Source organism: Ciona intestinalis, chromosome 14, assembly GCF_000224145.3.
Source record: "Ciona intestinalis chromosome 14, KH, whole genome shotgun sequence".
Taxonomy (NCBI): domain Eukaryota; kingdom Metazoa; phylum Chordata; class Ascidiacea; order Phlebobranchia; family Cionidae; genus Ciona; species Ciona intestinalis.
The window spans coordinates 295892-314224 of record NC_020179.2 but is presented as its reverse complement, the minus strand read 5'-3'; the positions used below and the strand labels follow the sequence as shown (position 1 = coordinate 314224).

The following is an 18333-nucleotide window of genomic DNA, read 5'->3' as shown; positions in this document are numbered from 1 at the left end:
AATCCCGAAAACCGGCAAAACTTGTGTAGAATTCATGATCATCTCCTGCAGATGGGAGGCCATGGCTTGATTTAATGAACTGCATCAATGAACCAAGACATTGCTTCGAAAATTCATTCACATTTTGAATTTTGGCTGCAGGCTGGTCTTCGTCCATATTTTAATAAATTTTAGGTGCTAGTGAGGAATCCTCCCCCCCTTGCCTATAGAAAAAACGAGAGACTAAAAAAAGAAAAAAGAAAATCATTAGTCCGTAACGGTATTTCCCCATAAAAATCATATATTAGTAAATATATCATATATTATTAAATATCCCGGGTTATGGTACACCTGCAGCAGCAATCTTGGTGTCGTTGAAAAAAAGAAGCGACACTTCAATTACGTATCAAAAAATATATTAAATATTCAAAGTACTTTTGATTGGGTGGGCCATCAAAGTTGACCCGCGATAAAATACAAAAATCGTTAACAAAAATTAACAAAATTTTAACACACGTTGATGTATAGCAACATGCAGAACATATTAAAAAATTGGGGGGTATTTTACAACACTTATTCTTGGATAGTTTGGTTCTGAAAAATTTCTATAACAAAATTTTTAATTTTTATTAAAGATCATATTTTAAACAACGAACAGAAGGAAATCAACAGCAAAACGACAGAACTTTAAACCCGATTCGTATAAATTGTAAATATATAAATTTTGTCTGGCCTGTTCAAATATAATAAAAGCAATATTAAGATTAAACTGCATGGCTGGCAAAATTAATTAATTTATTCAGAAATTACGAAAAACATAAACGCGTGCAAAAAATTGTAAACGGTGATTTCCCTTGAGAGAGAGAGAATACTAACTTATAGAAATATCAAACAGTATAAATAAATTATTTTATACTTTATAATTTTGTTAGTTAGCAGACTTTAATAGATATAAATACGAACTACAGTATTTTTTAGTATAATAATTTTTTGTTTCACTTTTTATCTATACTTAAAATTCGCCGTAAAAAGCTAAGCCAAAACACGCAAGCATAGATGTATATTTCTAGATTTATTTATTCGGGGTTTGGATTCAATCGGACAGAGATTAGTCAGTTCATATTTCGTGTTGTTATTTGACACGTTGCTTATTGGTAGTCAGCTATATACATTGTATGGTTTGAGCCTACTTTAAAAACTTCAGCTGCAGTGTCCGCCTGGAAAATGAGATTTAAAATCGCATCAGTTTTGAAATTCGCTATTGCTTTGGCAATTTTCTATTGCGCATTTATTGTACTACCGAAAACTTTCAAAAAACAGGTAAGATAATCGTTTTCTATAAGCTTTATATTATACTATAAGCTCAAATACCCACTTTCTCTTCGCTTTTTAAGTACAATGATTTTCGCTATCATATTCAAAGAGATAAATGAAAATTTAGGTTATAATTTGTTATTTAGTAACCAGTTTAATTTTTGCACATCTATAGTTTGGCTTCAGATTTTATGTTATGTTAATTTATGTTTCTCTTTTTAAATAATATGATCATCGTTTTCGAAGAGACAATTATTAAATTATGTTGTGTTAAGATATATTTACGTTGCAGCCCCCACCCCCTTTTGAAAGAATCGAGAACGAACCCCAAGTAAAGCTTCCAGATTCCGAAAGCAATAATCTTGAGTTTCCAGCTGTTGATGGAGTTGAGGTGGACTTGCAAGATGGGAGCCGACATTTAATCAAACACATTAAGTTTGAACCGAATGAAGTAGTAGCACCTATCAAGCCAGTTGTGAAAGAAGATTTTTCGAATTATCCGCAGCTAAACTGGAGGAAGCTTGGTAACTACGAAGAAAGTTTAGCAAGGAGAAACGGGCCGGGGGAATATGGGGTAGCTGTCCATGCTACTAATGATGAAAAGGAAGCTGTGGCAGCATCGATAAAAGAGTTTGGTTTTAATATGGTGAACAGCGACAAGATATCACTTGATCGACTGCCGAAAGATCTGAGGCATGATGAGTAAGTAAAGAATATGCAGTTTTTTAAAGTTCTTGTATTAAATGTTTCATTTTGGGACATATGTACAGCATATGTAGTCCTGTTTTTTAAACGTTAAACAAAATCTGGGATGACATTTGCTAAAATAATAGGTTGTCTAAATTGGCAGCCGTACGCAAAAAAAAAAGACCACAAAAGTTAAATAAGTGGTAACCCGTAAGCGGTACGAGGTATATGAAACAGAACACCCGTATTATAATGACTGTCGTTGCCACCTCATGCAAGAGTAAACAAGCTACATATGTGGTAACTCGTTAGCAGACATGAGGTGTATGAAACAGAAAGCCACGTTATATCGTCTGTCGTTGTCCACCACGCGGGAATAATAAGTTACATTCATACATTGTTTAAAAAATAATAATGTTCAAAGTCTATATTGTTTTAAATAGATGCCGTCACTGGGACTACCCTAGTGATCTTCCAGATGTAAGCGTGATCATTGTGTTTCATAACGAGGGTTGGTCAACACTGGTAAGAACCGTGCATTCTGTTATCAATCTAACACCGAAGAAACTGCTTTATGAGATTGTAATGATTGATGACCATAGTAATAAAGGTATGGAATATAATTCACTCTGGTGAATTTGGAGAGATAATTTGTTTATGTTTGGCCAACACAGCAAGACACTTAACGACAATTGCTTCAACCCAGTGGTCCCTAATTGGACGTCTAAATTAGCCGCAATGCAAAAAAAACAAAAAATAAATAAAAACTGCTTAGTTTTTTTGTAGGCTAATGTTATAATGTAGACCTATGGTTCATAGGTGTGCACAAAATGCATCAAGTAAAAAAAATGTTATAAAACTCTTAAATGAGTAAGAGTACTAACTATGTAACTTGCTCCTTGTGTGGCAGGAACACGACACTTGTTATAACACTGGTGTTCTGTTTCATTCACCTTGTACTCGCTTACAAGTTACCACAAATGTAACTCTGTGTTGAATTATTTGTGTTATAGCTGACAATTTATATAATGATACAAATCCTTTTTTAGAGCATTTGGGACAGAAATTGACGGAGTACATCCAAAGATTTAACGGGCTTGTGAAACTGTATCGTAATGAGAGGCGTGAAGGTTTGATTAGAGCGCGAAGTATTGGAGCACAGAAATCCACACCTGCTGATGGTAGAGTACTGGTTTACCTAGATGCTCATTGTGAAGTTGGATACAATTGGTTGCCTCCACTAATCATGCCTATAGTTAATAACAGGTTAGTGGGTGAGATTATATGCATTAATTCACAGAGAATGTGACATGTTTTTATTGGTGAAACCAATAACAATAAGTTGGATTTATTTCACAGAAATGTGCAATCTTTAAAAGTTTATCGCCTATGTTGGTGGTTGTTATGTTTCTCTGTTTGTTTCTTGGCAGCTGTTTAGTTCACACACTTACACTACAACTAAAGCTTTGTTCACACAACATTGGACATGTTAATTATGTTGTTGCAGTTAAAAGCCATTAACTACTTCCCTAGTCTTTTTACCATTATTTTAATTCTTTAACGGTAAAATATTGGCAATATTTATTTAGAATTTAGTTTGTTTTCTTTCCCTTTCTCTTCTCTTTTGATTTGTTGGCTGGTGGTGTACCTTGAAATTGGGTTGGCATAAACTGATATTAAAACGGCTCAAACTTGCTTTAACCATGCTTTATGTATCATAGGAAAGTGACAACGGTTCCGCTCATAGATGTGATCAACGGTCAGGATTATACGTTTACCTCCCAAGCTGGTGGTGATGCCAACGGATTTGCACGCGGTGCTTGGGATTGGAGCATGTTGTGGAAAAGAGTCCCGCTCACTAAGGAGGAACACAACAGAAGGAAACACACAACTGACCCATACAGGTGAAGTGATTTTGTATTTTATTTTTATCAAAGTGAAATATAACGAGTGACTGTAGTGAATCTAACTCTGGTCTGGTGCTCATAGAGTTGGATTAATTTTTGTGATGCCGTTACGCGATGTACATATATCTGTTGTACAATTGGTTGGCCTTGATTTCGTAACACCAGATCCATACAACTAGTCGCGCTGGTTTTCTAAAATAGCAGGGTCACAGGGGTCACAGGCAATAAAACGTGTTGGCTTTTATGTAAGTTTGTATTTTTCTGGGGATAGGAAAATCTAGGGGTTTCTGCCCCGCTAAATATCCAGGGCAGGCTTGTATACCCTGCACCATAAATAAACGCAACTGTGTATAACCACAGCATAAGAAATAAGCATTGTAGATAAAACAGTTCAATAACTTAAAAATTTCAAAGAATTCAAGAAATATAAGATTGTTATAGAAAGTCTTACTCAGTAATTAACTCAGAGTTTCTTACAGTTTCAAAATTGTTAGTTTTCCTTATACAGTTTACACACCATTTAAATTCCTCTGGCCATAACAAGCGTTTTCCTTTCCCTGCCACAGCGGGGTTATGCCACAACATACAACTTGTTGAGTTCGTTAATTGTTTATTCACCGCATGCGTTGTTTGCTTATTCCTCGTCAACTCCATGTTCAAACTTATCAACAATCGATCCGTCGGCGTAACAGCGGAGTTACATCCACTCTCCTCACTCCTCATGGATGAGGAGCAACTTCTCGACTGCTCCGAGCAGGAAAACGTATTATTCGTCTTCCATCTTCCTCTATAACGATCCTGCTCCGCATCCTTTGATAAAGCTGCCCATGACTTTCTCGTCGACTCCATAGCTTGCTCCGTAGGACTTCTCTCCTCCACCTGGTATCCTAATCTTCCTTGCGCCCTCATCTGGTTGATCCCTGGACACACGACTTCTCCGTTGTCTCCCAACATCTTGGACACAACGTGGATCAGTTGGGGTTTGTTGGAGAGAGATCCTTGTTCGATAGTGAAAGGCAGCAACTGCAAACACAAAGGGTTGCATTAGTATAGCAACTACAATACAAAGCATTAGATTAATTCAATATAATTAGCAAGATTCAGTGTAGTTAGGAAGGAAAAATTAGGTTTATCAGACAGTTAATGAGCTAAAACACATTTAGCACATAATATTTAAATATTATGGCCGTATTTTAAACAATTAACAATAGTCTATGGGAGTCGTGAGGATACGGTTTTATAATTCTTTGTTTTTTTTTGTTTACTACCAAATGGGATAAGAAAATAGAACGAAAAGGTGTCCCATCTTCCCCCTACTGTATCATATTTTTTACCAAAAACACAAATTCGGCAGTTAGCTTTCAAACGAACCTGCAATTTATAAGTCCCCTTTTTCTTATCAAGTACGAGTCTCAAGGCCGTGTTATGTTTAATTATATCCGGGTCCTGGATCACAGTTGGTTCAATAATAACGAGTCTTTCTCCATGTTTCCCACCACAACTTGTGACTTCCTTGATGCTGATTCGATCCTGGTATACCTGGGCCACATATGACGTCGTTAATATGCGTTGATACATTTAACATAAGCGGTGTATTTGGACTGAGTGGAGAGTGGAGTGGAGTGGAGTGGAAATGAAATTAATTCGCTCAACGTAACTTTTATTTGTGATTGGGGAAAATGAGTATACGGCTATGATTTTCCTGATTTAAAAACGACGAAAACGCGGTGCTTTGAAAACTACTGTCGTTATGACAGGCAGCAAATAAAATACGCAAACAAACTATTATTTACAAAATAGGACTGTTAAACCCAAGGTATTATAAAAATTATTAAAAATTAGGATTGAATTGTAATGACATTTTTCCCGGTAGGATAGTTTACGTAACGGTATTACATATTTCCTGTTTGTGTTTTTAACTATAAACAACGATCTATTAAAGTCGTGATAATACGGTTTTATAATTCTTTGAATGTTATTTGTTTACTACCAAAGAGGACGATAAAATAGAAAGAAAACATGTTTAAATATAACTGATAACTCGTTTTATTAATTGGCCAAAATGGCGACTAAACCTCCGTTATTCGAAATCCAAAGTACGTTAAACCGGATGCTATGTACTATCCTTATAAGGAGTCATGACGCGTTATTCTCACACCGCATGAAGAATGTTGTTTTAGCGGATCGTAACTTGATGCGGAGTTACTTTAGGTTTTCGTATGAACATTTACACATGGTTTTTTGGCCACGCGGTAAGGTAAAACAATATTGTGACGCGTAAAACGAAAATAATTTTAGATATAGCAGGTTGGGGTAAGATGGTACATGTTTTCATTTTTTTTCTCGTCCCATTTAGTGTTAACAAAAAAACAGTTACAGAATTATATAACTGTATCCTCAAGACTACCAAACAAACTGGATTTGCATAATGCTGTAGTAGTTTCTATCCATAGCGCGTTTTAACAGCCGTTTTGCATTTGATTCTCGTCTCTTTGTTGTTTTCGATATTTTAATTTAGAATTGTTTATTTGAGTTTTGCGGGTTTTAAATAAGCGCCTTAATTTTTACGGCTTTGATGTTGCTTGCGGCTACGAACTATTTCAGGAATTCGCGCTTTTGGATTAACGGCTTAAATTTGTCGGGAAACAACACGAGTCTGCTTATTACATAAACAAACCTGTACTAAAAGTCTTTTGTGGGGGTTCACCCACATAGAATAGAATGTGCATATATAATGTTGGGATAATGGGACAACTCTGGTCTAAACCCCAGGTCCCATGGCATGCCTCACTGTATAGGACCTCACCAATATAGAATAGAATATGCATATTTGCATATACAATGTTGGGATAATAAGCCAACTCTGGCCTAAACCCCAGGTCCCATGGCATGCCTCACTGTAGGACCTCACCCATATAGAATGGAATTTACAATAAATAATGGGCCAACTCTGGCATAAATTCCAGGCCCTCAAACACCTTTTCTATATAAGAAAAAAACAGCACAAACCTGCAAGATTTCGTTCTCCAGTCGGTTGTTGCAATAAGCTCGTTTCCTCCTTCCCAACCCGTCGCATTCATCGGATAGATCGTGAAACTTCCAGCCTCCTTTCCTCTTGCAACCGCGCCCTCTACCGGTTGGTGTGACGGGGGTTGTCGGCTTCGGTGGCGAGTTAGCTTTACACGGCTCACGGCGGTCTAAAGATTGCGATTATTAAATTACTTGTAAAAAAATTCCGTCTTAAGTTTAGAGTTCTTAAATTGCTTGTAAACTGTACGAAAATGTGTACACACATTGCCCAGCGCCGTGGTTAGTGCGCATACTTCTAGCTCAGAGTTTTCGTGTTTGAGGCTTTATGCTGCTACCATTGCGGGCGTATATGTACTTCGACAAGACGTTTAAAATTATATTTCTCCAACCCACTGTTCACTAATACGTTGTCTAAGTTGTCAGTCAGTCATATTTAAATTATATTGCACACAAAAGTTATTTTTTTATTTAAAAAAACAAGATTGTATTCCTTTACCAGCAAATAAAATATTTACCTTTCATGCCAGTCATGAAATTAAAATGTCCTTCTCTTCTTCCCCGCTTTAACGTGGGTGAGGTATCGAAACTTGGCGATGCAGGGCTCGCTATACTTGGCACTAACCCATTTTGCTGGGAGAATAAACTGTCCAAAACAACCAGCCTTGCCGCTGCATTCTCTAGCTTTGTAGCGCCAGATGTTCCACCATCAAACAAGAGGGCCACTGGCGAATTCTGCTTCGTATCCGACGTGTTGCCAGTGTAGCCATGGCAGTTGCTATTATAGCCGACCGTTTCATACTTCTGATTTAAACAACTTTTGATGCTAAGGTCTGTCGGTCTTGGTATTGGCACCAACTTGTCTACTTGCGCCATAATATAGGAATATAACCTAGATCTGTGAAGTTATAATTCACCGTAAATGTATATAGTAAAAAATTACCAACGCTTTTATAGAGTCATAAAAATACACCTATATTATTCTGTAATTATTTTTTATTTACTACCAAATAGGGGGAAATACAATCAAAACCTGTCCCACTTTACCCCACCCTACAATATACCTTTTTGTAACCTAAATCACAAATATAGCTGTCAGTTTATGCCAGCCTAATGTCAAGGTACTGTTCGCCACCAACCAACTAACGAAATGCGAATGACTTCCTTTGCATGATTGCCAGAAGGCTGCGTTCCATCGTGGGAACTTAATCTACACTGCTCTGATAGGCATACCAACAATAACTGCTCACCAAATACATAACTTCAACTGCTCGTAACGTGCTAAACAATCCGCACACACACGCGCACGCGCACACGAATAATGTAATGAATTCCACAGCTATTTACAGCAATATAGCAGATTTCACTCTCGTTCTAATTACTGAGTCGAACCAATTGCGTCTGATGCGTAACGTTGCTTCGCACAAGTCATACCATATTTGGTAAAGTGCGTCGGTTGAGAGCGGCTGATAATACCCAGCGACAATTCGTTTAATGCCCATATAAGGATCACGCAATCGTTACGCAATAACGCTTCTAGCGCACAACAGAAACCGCCACCTCCTGCCCACTTACCTACCTACCGTATATAAAACTACTTTCCCCACCACTTTCCTTTGAATAATAGAAGGTGGGGTAAGACGGAACATGTTTCATTCTAATTTCTCATCCCATTTAAACAAAGAATATTTACAGAGTTGTATAACCGTATCCTCGCCACTCTAAAAGAGCCTTGTTTATTGTTAAAAACACGAGTAAGTATAATATGGTATTTAGATGCTAACAGTTTCCTATCTTACCCCACAGTACTATAAAACTTCACCGCGTATACACCACATATTACAAGTCACTAGCCAAGCTGGTATATATTGCTCGAAGCGTCTTAACCATTGTGACGCCCATCTCAAATATTCTAACGATCCGCAGAATTAAATCCCGCGCCTTACAAGTACAAACTACATAACATCGTCCCGAGGAAGCGTTGCCCAAATACGGCCATCCACTTTGCACCACCATAACTAGCTTATAATATACCGTAGGGAATATCTCTAATGTTTCCTATGCTACCACATATATGCTAACATAATACAGCGCATAACATATCTCTTTTATCTGCCCTGCTGCCTGTCGCGTGGCGTAAAGAATTTCTTTTGTTTGGCTACCAGATAATACGTTCTTGAAATATTACTTATCCATTGTTGCACCATATGTCCTCGCGCGCTTTGTAATATAATTCTGCTACGACAATTAACACACAATAAATAGAGTATTGATTTACGAACATTCTTTCTTACAGTTAAATCAGGTAAAAATTACTTCGTAGCTTTTATTACATGCTTTGAAAGTTTTGTTTTTAACTTCTAAATTATTTTGATAATTAACACTTTGAAGTTATGTCGTTTTTTATTGCCAAACTTTAAAAGGTTTGTTTTTAAGTAATTCGTTTTTAATAAATATTTTTACGCACTTCGTGGCACTTGACCCTGGATATTACTTTATGATTAATCGCCCTCCATTCACCAGGTCCCCCGCAATGGCTGGCGGATTATTCGCGATAGAACGCCAATATTTCTTTGATATCGGTCTTTATGATCCTGGTTTAGAAATTTGGGGAGGAGAGAATTTCGAAATGTCGTTCAAGGTGTTGTTATGTTTTATTGATTGACATTTTTATCAGCATCCGCGTGTTAGTGTTTTAACGTTTTTTTATATTTAAACAAAAAATCTTTAAACTTTTTTGTTTTTAAACAAAAATATGTTTTAAAAAAAATAAAATAAATAAACATTTATTAATTTTAAGCCTAGCAAATAACACGTACATTGCCTCTACTTCATATAAACACAACTTCTTATACAGATTTTAATCACCAACAAAGTTACATATGTGGTTACTCGCAAGTGGTGTATGAAACAGAACACCCGTGTTATAACGACTATCGTTGCCCCACCATGCGAGGATAAATAAGTAACATACGTGGTAACTTGTAAGTGGGCACGAGATGTATGAAACAAAACACCCATGTTATAACGACTGTCGTTGCCCCGCCATGCGAGGATACATAAGTTACATTCATTCAGTATTTCATTTCACATGGTTAAAACAGTTTACATTCATCGATTTATTCTTATATCCTGGACTATGACTTCTTATTCAGATTTGGATGTGTGAAGGCGAGGTATTGTTCGTACCATGCTCACGGGTGGGACACGTATACAGACTACCTGGTTGGAGCGGCAATCCGCCACCCGAATATGTGCCTTCCAATCCAAGTCTTAGGGTCGGTTATTGTTTATTATGGTCGTTATGTTTTGTATTAATTAATTATACTGTTTTTATTAATAATACCATAGTTTTATTGCTCGTTGTATATTGACATTGAGTTATTATTCTATTTTGTCTTCTGTATTAATATATAGTAGGATGGGGGAAGATGGGACACTTTTAACACATAATATCCAAATATCCTGATAGTTTTTAAACAATTAACAGCGGTCTACGGGACTTATAAGGATACAGTTTTATAATTTTTTAAATGTTCCTTAATTTCTACCAAATTGGACGAAAAAAATAGAATGAAAAGGTGTCCCATATTCCCCCATCCTACAATATGTTCTGTATTATTTAATGACTAAATACTTGTATTATTAAATATTAATATGTATTTTGTTTATTGTTTCTTAATATATATTATATTTTGCAGCTAATATATTATGCTTAATCGTAACTGTTGAGACGTATTGCGCATATATGGCATCGTCAGTCTTCTGTTCAAATTAATCTCTATTGTTTGCATGAGAATATTGTATATTACGTATTTCGTAGCGCTTGTTTCTGAATGTCATTTCGTTACAAGAATCGTCCCAACATGAGAATTCAATCATTTTTTTCCACATGCCATAACATAATGTTATATTGTCATTTTTTCCACATGTCATTACATTATTATAATATCATTGCCTTTCCCAACCCGCAGAACTACATACGTGTGGTAGAAACATGGTGGGACGAATATAAGGATTATTTCTACGCAAGCAGACCTGAAACATTGAATATGCCGTATGGAGATATTAGCGCTCAGGTATTTATGTTTGTCTCTATGTATATATGTATAGTAGGGTGGGGTAAGACGGGATACTTTTAGCAAACAATATTTAAATGTTGTTTTAAACAACTAACAACGATCTATTTTATGGAAGTCGTGAGGATACGGTTTCATAATTCCTCGAATATTCTTTGTTTACTACCAAATGGGACAAGAAAATATGATAAAAACATGTCCCATCTTACCCCACCCCATAAAATGTGCCATGGCTTACTAGTCCAAAAATATATTTATAGCATGCCATTACTTATATTACTTTCATATAATACAATTCTTCTACACAGGCGTACCATAGTAAACATTATATATAATAAAACATACACAGACTAAAATTTTAACTTGGGTATTTAAACCTTATATAGCAAAACACATCAATTTGTACTGCTCATTATCATTAACCGATAAACCTTTTCTACTTCCGTATATTTCTACGTTGTCATAGTTCGTTTATTGCGTAATAATAATCGTTATGACTAATGCAGAAATACGTCGTTATTGCGTAAGTCTAAATACGGAACTTGCAGTATAATTATAACCATTGGCCAAGTATTGTTTATAAATTTTTCATTTACGAAACTAAAATAGAATTTTCGTGTTAATTGTCCTCGCTGGGGAAAATCCTATTCTATCGCTGTCTTTGTACAACACGAATATATTCATAACGTTGCCGTTTTATTTCTAAAACTGAAACTTTTACTGTAATTTTTGCACAGTTTTAGCAACGGCGACTTAAAACTGCTCACAGATATTTGTGTAGAACGTTTTGAACGCGCGTAGCTTTTAATTAAATGTAATTTAAAAGACCCTAAAAGCAAAACTTAAAGAATTTTTGCGCAAATTTTAGCGACGATGGCTTTAAACGGCATATACATGTTTGTATATTTGGTTTACTTCGTTATTGCGTGACGATGTAATTAAATTTATTATAAATGTGTCGACTTTTCTGCTAAAGTTATACCACCTACCATATATGGAAATAAATTCGTGTTGCATTTATGTGAATGTCAAAACCTGTAGTTTATAATTTCATAAACGCATGGAATGCTGGAAACAGAACGACTGTTGTGCCCCACCATGCAAGGATAAATAAGTTACATACGTGGTAACTCGTAAGCTGACACGAGGTGTATGAAACAGAACACCCGTGTTATAAGACTGTCGTTACCCCGTTATAAGAGGATAAATAAGTTACATATACGTGGTAACTCGTAAGCTGACACGAGGTGTATGAAACAGAACACCCGTGTTATAAGACTGTCGTTACCCCACCGCGTGGACATAAATCGGTTACATTTATACATTCAAACTTAAAAAACTAAAATGGTTACCCATTTCGCCGCAACGTAAAATAATTTTAACCATAATATACAATTATGTACTTAACACTTATATATATAAATACAGGTGAAATACAGACAAGAACACAACTGTAAAAGTTTCAAATGGTTCATGGAAAACATTGCTTACGACATCGTGGAGCATTATCCGTTGCCACCCAAGAATAAAGAGTGGGGAGAGGTATGGTTTGTTAATAATATACATTGTAACACCTCATACAGAAATATAGTAGGGTGGGAAAGATGGGACAGCTTTTCATTTTATTTTCTCGTCCCATTTGGTAGAAAACAAAAAAAATGCAAAGAATTATGAAACCGTATCTTCACGACTCTCATGGACCGTTATTAATTGTTTAAAACACGATCAGGATATCATGTGTTGAAGGTGTCCCATCTTTCCCCACTCTACCCTACTATATTATTACACGTCCTACTAGGTATACGTATAATTTGCAGTGCGAGTTTCAAGTAGTTTTTTAAAAAGTTAAATTAAACAAAATATTTAAGCAAAATTACATTCGGGCTCGTCCGGGAATTGAATCCGGGACCTCTCGCACCCTAAGCGAGAATCATACCTCTAGACCAACGAGCCACACGGTCATGCGTGTTGAAATCTCGCTTTTAAACCACGGCTCGGCATAGCAGGTTATTTTGTGGCTTTTAATAAGATGGGAAATGTTTCAATCCCCTTTCTCGACACATTTGATAGTAAGCCATAGAATATTTACGAAATATTTGTATAGCCGTATCCTCATGACCGCAAATAAGCGTTATAAAACACGGTAATAAAACATAGGTTTTAGGCGTATCCCATCTTACCCCACAGAACTATACATGTTGTACCAGCCAAATATTTTTATACAGGTTCGTGGTGTTGATACGAACCAGTGTTTGGATAGCATGGGACATAAGAACGGTGATGGTGCATTAGAATCAGGTTACTGCCATCGTATGGGTGGAAATCAACTATTCCGACTCAGCGAGGCTAATCAGCTGGCACAGTATGATCAATGCGTCACAATACAACGGGGTGTCGTCACAGTGATGCATTGTGACACAACACAGTTCAGGGAATGGGACCATGATTTGGTCAGTTCAATGAATAATAACTGTTTTGTAGGCGAAGAATAAATGTAACTTATTTATCCTCGCGCGGCGGAGCAACGACAGTTGTTATAACACAGATGTTCTGTTTCATACACCTCGTGCCCGCCTATTAGTTACCATGAATGTAAATTTGTGGGTGATTGTTTTCTCTATGGCTGAAAATAGGCCAACCCATAGGAACCACTTGGTTGGCTACGATACGTAATCACGAAATTTTGATTTTTGCAGATTAACAAATCGGTTCGTCATACAACGAGTGGTAAATGTTTAGAACGTGGCGAACTTGTACACAAAGTGTTCCTTGCTTTATGCGATGCAAACAAGCCAACGCAACGATGGGAAATCAATCAAATACAATCCAAATAAACCTATACCTACAGCGGCATCTAGCGGTTACAAAAATCCAGATTCTCTAAATCGAAAAATTGCGTAAACACTTTGTAAAGTGCAATATTGTAAATTCCCAACAAAGCGAAGACGATATGCAGTATTTGCTGAAGCTGTGCTGTTCAAGGATACTTGAAACATGTAGTTTAACTATAGGAGAACGGTAGCGTACATAATTATTTAAATATTTAGCTGAATAATTTATATTTACCATTAGTTGTTATTATAATTGCAGTAAAAACAGTGATTTCTTTTTTCTCTTGAACAAAATCCCGATATTTAAACGCGTGTATAAATTTAATGTAGAATCAAACTATGGTATTACGCCTTTTTGACCTTTTACGGTTATTCGTATTTACTGGAACATTTAATTTACTTGTACTTGTTTTATCGGGGTAAGATGGGACATGTTTTTATTCTCTTTTCACGTTCCATTTGGTAGCAAACAAATGATATTTACATAATAGTTAAACGTATCTTCACGACTCTTAAAAACAGCGTTGTTAAGTGTTCAAAACACAATATGAAAATATAAGATTTGGGTCCTAACAGTATTCCATCTTACCCCCACAGTAGTATATCTTCCATTTGGTATTGCAGTGTTTTATAATATGCGTAGATATATGTTACGAATGGAAAGTGAAATTTAAGTTCAAATGTGTTGCACATGCATGTTGAACTTTGCGTTTTGCACACGGCACACACAAAGAAAAAAATGAAACTTTTCGATCATTCACCTTGTTTTAAACGTTCTTAAAACCGATTAAATGTTGATGCAATTTTTAAGAGTAATGGGCCAACTCTGACCCAAATCCCAGGTCCCATGGCGTGCCTCACTGTAGGACTTCACACATATAGAATAGAATGTGAATATACAATGTTGGGGTAATGGGCCAACTCTGACCTAAATCCCAGGTTCCATGGCATGCCTCACTGTAGGATCTCACCCATATAAAATAGAATGTGCATATACAATGTTGGGTTATGGGTCAACTCTGACCTAAATCCCAGGTCCCATGACGTGCCTCACTGTAGGACGCCCATATAGAATAGAATGTGAATATACAATGTTGGGGTAATGGACCAATCGCTGGGCTAAACCCCAGGCTCCTTGGCGTTCATCACGTCTTTATCTGTAGACACAAGCAAGATACAATTTTCACTGTCTGTCGAAGCAATATAGTGGGGGGAAATGGGACGCATTTTTATTCTATTTTCTCGTTCAATTTGGTAGTAAACAAAGAACATTCAAAAAATTATAAAACCGTATCCCATAGACCGTTGGTAATTGTTTAAAATACGATCAAAATATTTGGATTTTTGTGCTAAAGATGTCCCATCTTACCCCACAGAACTAAATGCTTAATACGTCATTATGTCTCACGATATTGAAACGGCTATCCCAGGTAGCATGAGGCACGTTCTTAATTGATTCCAACGCTCGTGAGATAGTTTAACACGTATACGTCACACGACGGAAATAAGATGCATAACGTCACCACAACTTGACGTATTACACCCAAGCACGTTCAACGTATTTTGCCAAATCCTTAGCGACGTTTTATCCCAAACGTCGCTAAACTGATAATGCATCGTGATAGGAATGCATGCGTATTGAAAATATCGGTTCTATATTGATTGTAATTAGGGGGTTGTATTTCAAACTTTAACATTTTCGTGATTAAATTTATTCCAAGTTGTTTGCATTTCACGTCAAACTAAATCAGGATTTTCAATTTTATCCTTTGATCTCCCACTTAAGCACGCACGGGGGTTTCAAATCTAATATCATATCATCACATGGCGGGGCAACGACAGTCGATATACCACGAGTGTTATGTTTCATACGCTGCGTGCTCGCTTACGAGTTACCACGTATGTAAGTTTTAGCAGTCCATCGTCTTCGCCACTCGGCCACCTCGTTTTCGATAAAACACTGGATTTAACTGATTTACTTTCGGGAGTTGTTGACAATTCAAGAGAATAATTTCAGTGACATCCCAGTGGTTGATAAGTTTCGGTATGCCGGACCATTTAGACAACCCATTAGTGACCACTGGGTTGGAGCAATTGCCGATAGGAGAACACACCCAAGGTCATATACGCCCACAGGCCACAATGATAGCAGCGTCGAAACCTCTATAGCTACGACGCGAACGCTGCAGCCACATTTCTGCCACGCCCCCGGAAATTTTTATTTGTCATCGGATGTTGCAACGATATAACTTTAATTCAAGCCTGCCATGATTGCTTGTCACAATTTATTCCATGTCTCGTTTAATTGAACCCAGACCATGATTAAAGCAACTCAATCAACATTAAGACAATTCGTTTCACTTTTGAAGCGTAACACCCGGCACCCGGATACAAGGTGTCGGATAACATACGTCATACTGCTTACGTCATATGCAATACGTCACAGGTGCAACAAAGGACAATCGGCGTGATTTTGTCAACATCTCAATAACACAGAATTATATAACCATATCCTCGCGAATCTAATATATAAAAAATAGTATTATGTGCTACACGGCCTTCTATACATATTTGTATTACGCCATGTGTGCTAAAGGTATTCGTATTACTTCACAGTGTTATACACTATATAATAGTGGTTTTTACCCATAGCTAAACAACGTGAAAGCCCGGTAGCGTATAACCCCGCAACCCCGCCACGTTGCAGAGAAGAATAATTATAACTCGACGTGTGATGCGTGATTAGACAGCTCACGGTGAGGTAAACTCTGCACGAGAACATCAATCAGTCGCCTTCATGTAACGTTGAAGCTTGTTGATGTTCACTGGACAAGATACGTGAAGATCTATTAGTGGGTTGAAGGTTTGACCCGGCGGGGCTACTATATAGTACTGTGGGGTAAGATGGGAAACTGTTAGCACCTAAATCCCATATGCCCTGACCGTGTTTTTACCTAATAAAAAACGCTCTTTTAGAGTCGTGAGGATACGGTTATATAGTTCTGTAAATATTCTTTGTTTACTACCAAATGGGACGATAAAAGAGAATCCCATACCCCAACCTATAGTATAGTAACTATAGCGGTATTTTTATAAATGCTGAGGTCAGCACAAAAAAGAGCAGACGTGCGTCAGGGCACACGCAAAATATTTTTACACTCAATGAGCTATATTAAATACAAACGTGCTATGAAACACCACTTGTTGAAACCGAAATACAAAACTTCGGACAAAAATAGTTAAAGTTATTCGTGATTGTAAAAAGTGGAAGTTCGTTCTCACGTCTTTCGTGCAAGTTTCATGTTTTACCGTATATACATATAGATATATATACATATAGATATATATGTAATGAAAAAGTTGCCTTTTCTATATTTTTACTATACATTTGTAACGACTAACCATTTAAAGTATAACCACTAATTCGCTCAAGGTTCAACAGCACTATGAAGCGTATTTTTGCATTGCTTTGTCACGCGGTAGAGTTTTAAATAACGTTATTATAGTGGGGTGGGTCGTTGAGTGGGGTAAGATGGGACATGTTTTTATTTTTATTTCTTTACACATTTGGTAGTAAACAAAAACTATTTACCGAATTATAAAACCCCAGCAGCGCGATTCTAAACGAGAGTTGCTAATTGTTTAAAACACGATGAGTAAATATTGGACACTATTGGATATTGGTTGGTGCTAACGGTATTCATTGTGATAATAATTGGTGCTAACGGTATTCATTGTGATAATAATTCACTCGTTACCTCGTTTTGTCTAGACTCTAGATAGCATTCTGACGCTTTTAATTCCTGCCGCACGCGCCGAGTAATTTACGCTTTGCTGTGTCGTGTTGTGCGTAATTAGTCGCCGCTTTAGTTTAGCTGGTACAGCAGTAGTTACTCTGGTATAGCGTCTACTTTAAGCTGTGATGTTTTATGGTTTATTATTTGTTTGTATCCATCGTTTTAGTTTCAACTTGAAAAAAATAAGGTACCAATTACAGTATATGTAACCGCTATATAAAGTATACGCTTTACATACTTTTCACGCCTATCTTACCCCACAGACTGCTTAAGTAAACCGTATTCTTCATAATTCAAGCTATAGTTTATGTCACGTATAAATTCTATAGTTAATTTCCCCCCATGACCCAGTTAGTTGATTACATGCGTGTATTACGAATATCAGATCGATTTTTCATGAGTCACGCAATCCGTCACACGACTTTTGCATTAACGTTCGTAAATTCGCTAATTTGACAATAAGGGTTCGGTTTATTACTCGAACCTGCTACATTGTGACGTCATAAGCAAGTGATTATTGCGCGATAATGTCGTTGTCGAGTTCTTTATTAAAGGGAAGTCGCGAGCGGGTGCAAGGCGGGGATTAGTTTGACACGCAGCATTGCAGTAGACTGTCTCAATTGTCAGCCCAATATTAAAACAATCACCTAGACAAAGTTACATACGTGGTAACTTCTAAAGGTGGCTGTACACAGTATCCGGCGTGCGAATT

At 36.8% G+C, this 18333-nt stretch overlaps 3 protein-coding genes and 1 non-coding gene across 5 annotated transcripts in view; 1 reads left to right on the top strand and 3 right to left on the bottom strand.

The window, feature by feature from the left end:
* The window catches only part of LOC100181437 (exosome component 10-like), a 3866-nt gene extending 3709 nt beyond the window's left edge, over positions 1 to 157 (bottom strand). Inside the window, exon 1 of the mRNA XM_026837622.1 lies at positions 17 to 157. Coding sequence (XP_026693423.1) covers positions 17 to 157 — 141 coding nt within the window. The remainder of the gene's footprint in view (positions 1 to 16) is intronic.
* Positions 158 to 1065: 908 nt separating this feature from the next.
* Positions 1066 to 14584, top strand: LOC100175975 (N-acetylgalactosaminyltransferase 7-like). 2 transcript variants are annotated; one of them, XM_002128935.5, is made up of 11 exons: positions 1068 to 1299; positions 1586 to 1995; positions 2424 to 2590; positions 3030 to 3246; positions 3702 to 3884; positions 9438 to 9555; positions 10070 to 10192; positions 10889 to 10993; positions 12422 to 12535; positions 13219 to 13443; positions 13690 to 14584. In XM_002128935.5, exons 1-11 carry the CDS (start codon positions 1204 to 1206, stop codon positions 13825 to 13827), a joined length of 1896 nt encoding a protein of 631 aa, XP_002128971.1. In that variant the 5' UTR covers positions 1068 to 1203; the 3' UTR covers positions 13828 to 14584. The 2 variants fall into 2 exon arrangements, with proteins under 2 accessions (XP_026693523.1, XP_002128971.1); XM_026837722.1 differs by lacking the exon at positions 13219 to 13443 and having other exon boundaries at positions 1066 to 1299.
* Positions 3888 to 7879, bottom strand: LOC108950099. The gene is made up of 4 exons (XM_018814928.2): positions 7433 to 7879; positions 6897 to 7084; positions 5259 to 5426; positions 3888 to 4910 (listed from the first exon to the last, which is right to left on the bottom strand). Exons 1-4 carry the CDS (start codon positions 7788 to 7790, stop codon positions 4335 to 4337), a joined length of 1290 nt encoding a protein of 429 aa, XP_018670473.1. The 5' UTR covers positions 7791 to 7879; the 3' UTR covers positions 3888 to 4334.
* On the bottom strand, positions 12875 to 12946 carry trnap-agg. Its single transcript has one exon. It is a non-coding gene; the product is annotated as a tRNA-Pro (tRNA).
* Positions 14585 to 18333: the final 3749 nt, after the last annotated feature.

What these genes read in the sequence shown, in the direction of transcription:
- LOC100175975 (XM_002128935.5), top strand. Translation starts at nt 1,204, where the DNA reads ATGAGATTTAAAATCGCATCAGTTTTGAAATTCGCTATTGCTTTGGCA. An exon ending in TGATGACCATAGTAATAAAG is followed by an intron (nt 2,591 to 3,029) that starts GTATGGAATATA and finishes ATCCTTTTTTAG; the next exon opens with AGCATTTGGGACAGAAATTG. An exon ending in ATTTCGAAATGTCGTTCAAG is followed by an intron (nt 9,556 to 10,069) that starts GTGTTGTTATGT and finishes CTTCTTATTCAG; the next exon opens with ATTTGGATGTGTGAAGGCGA.
- LOC108950099 (XM_018814928.2), bottom strand. Translation starts at nt 7,790, where the DNA reads ATGGCGCAAGTAGACAAGTTGGTGCCAATACCAAGACCGACAGACCTT. An exon ending in TTTCATGACTGGCATGAAAG is followed by an intron (nt 7,085 to 7,432) that starts GTAAATATTTTA and finishes CGCAATCTTTAG; the next exon opens with ACCGCCGTGAGCCGTGTAAA. An exon ending in TGGAGAACGAAATCTTGCAG is followed by an intron (nt 5,427 to 6,896) that starts GTTTGTGCTGTT and finishes TATGTGGCCCAG; the next exon opens with GTATACCAGGATCGAATCAG.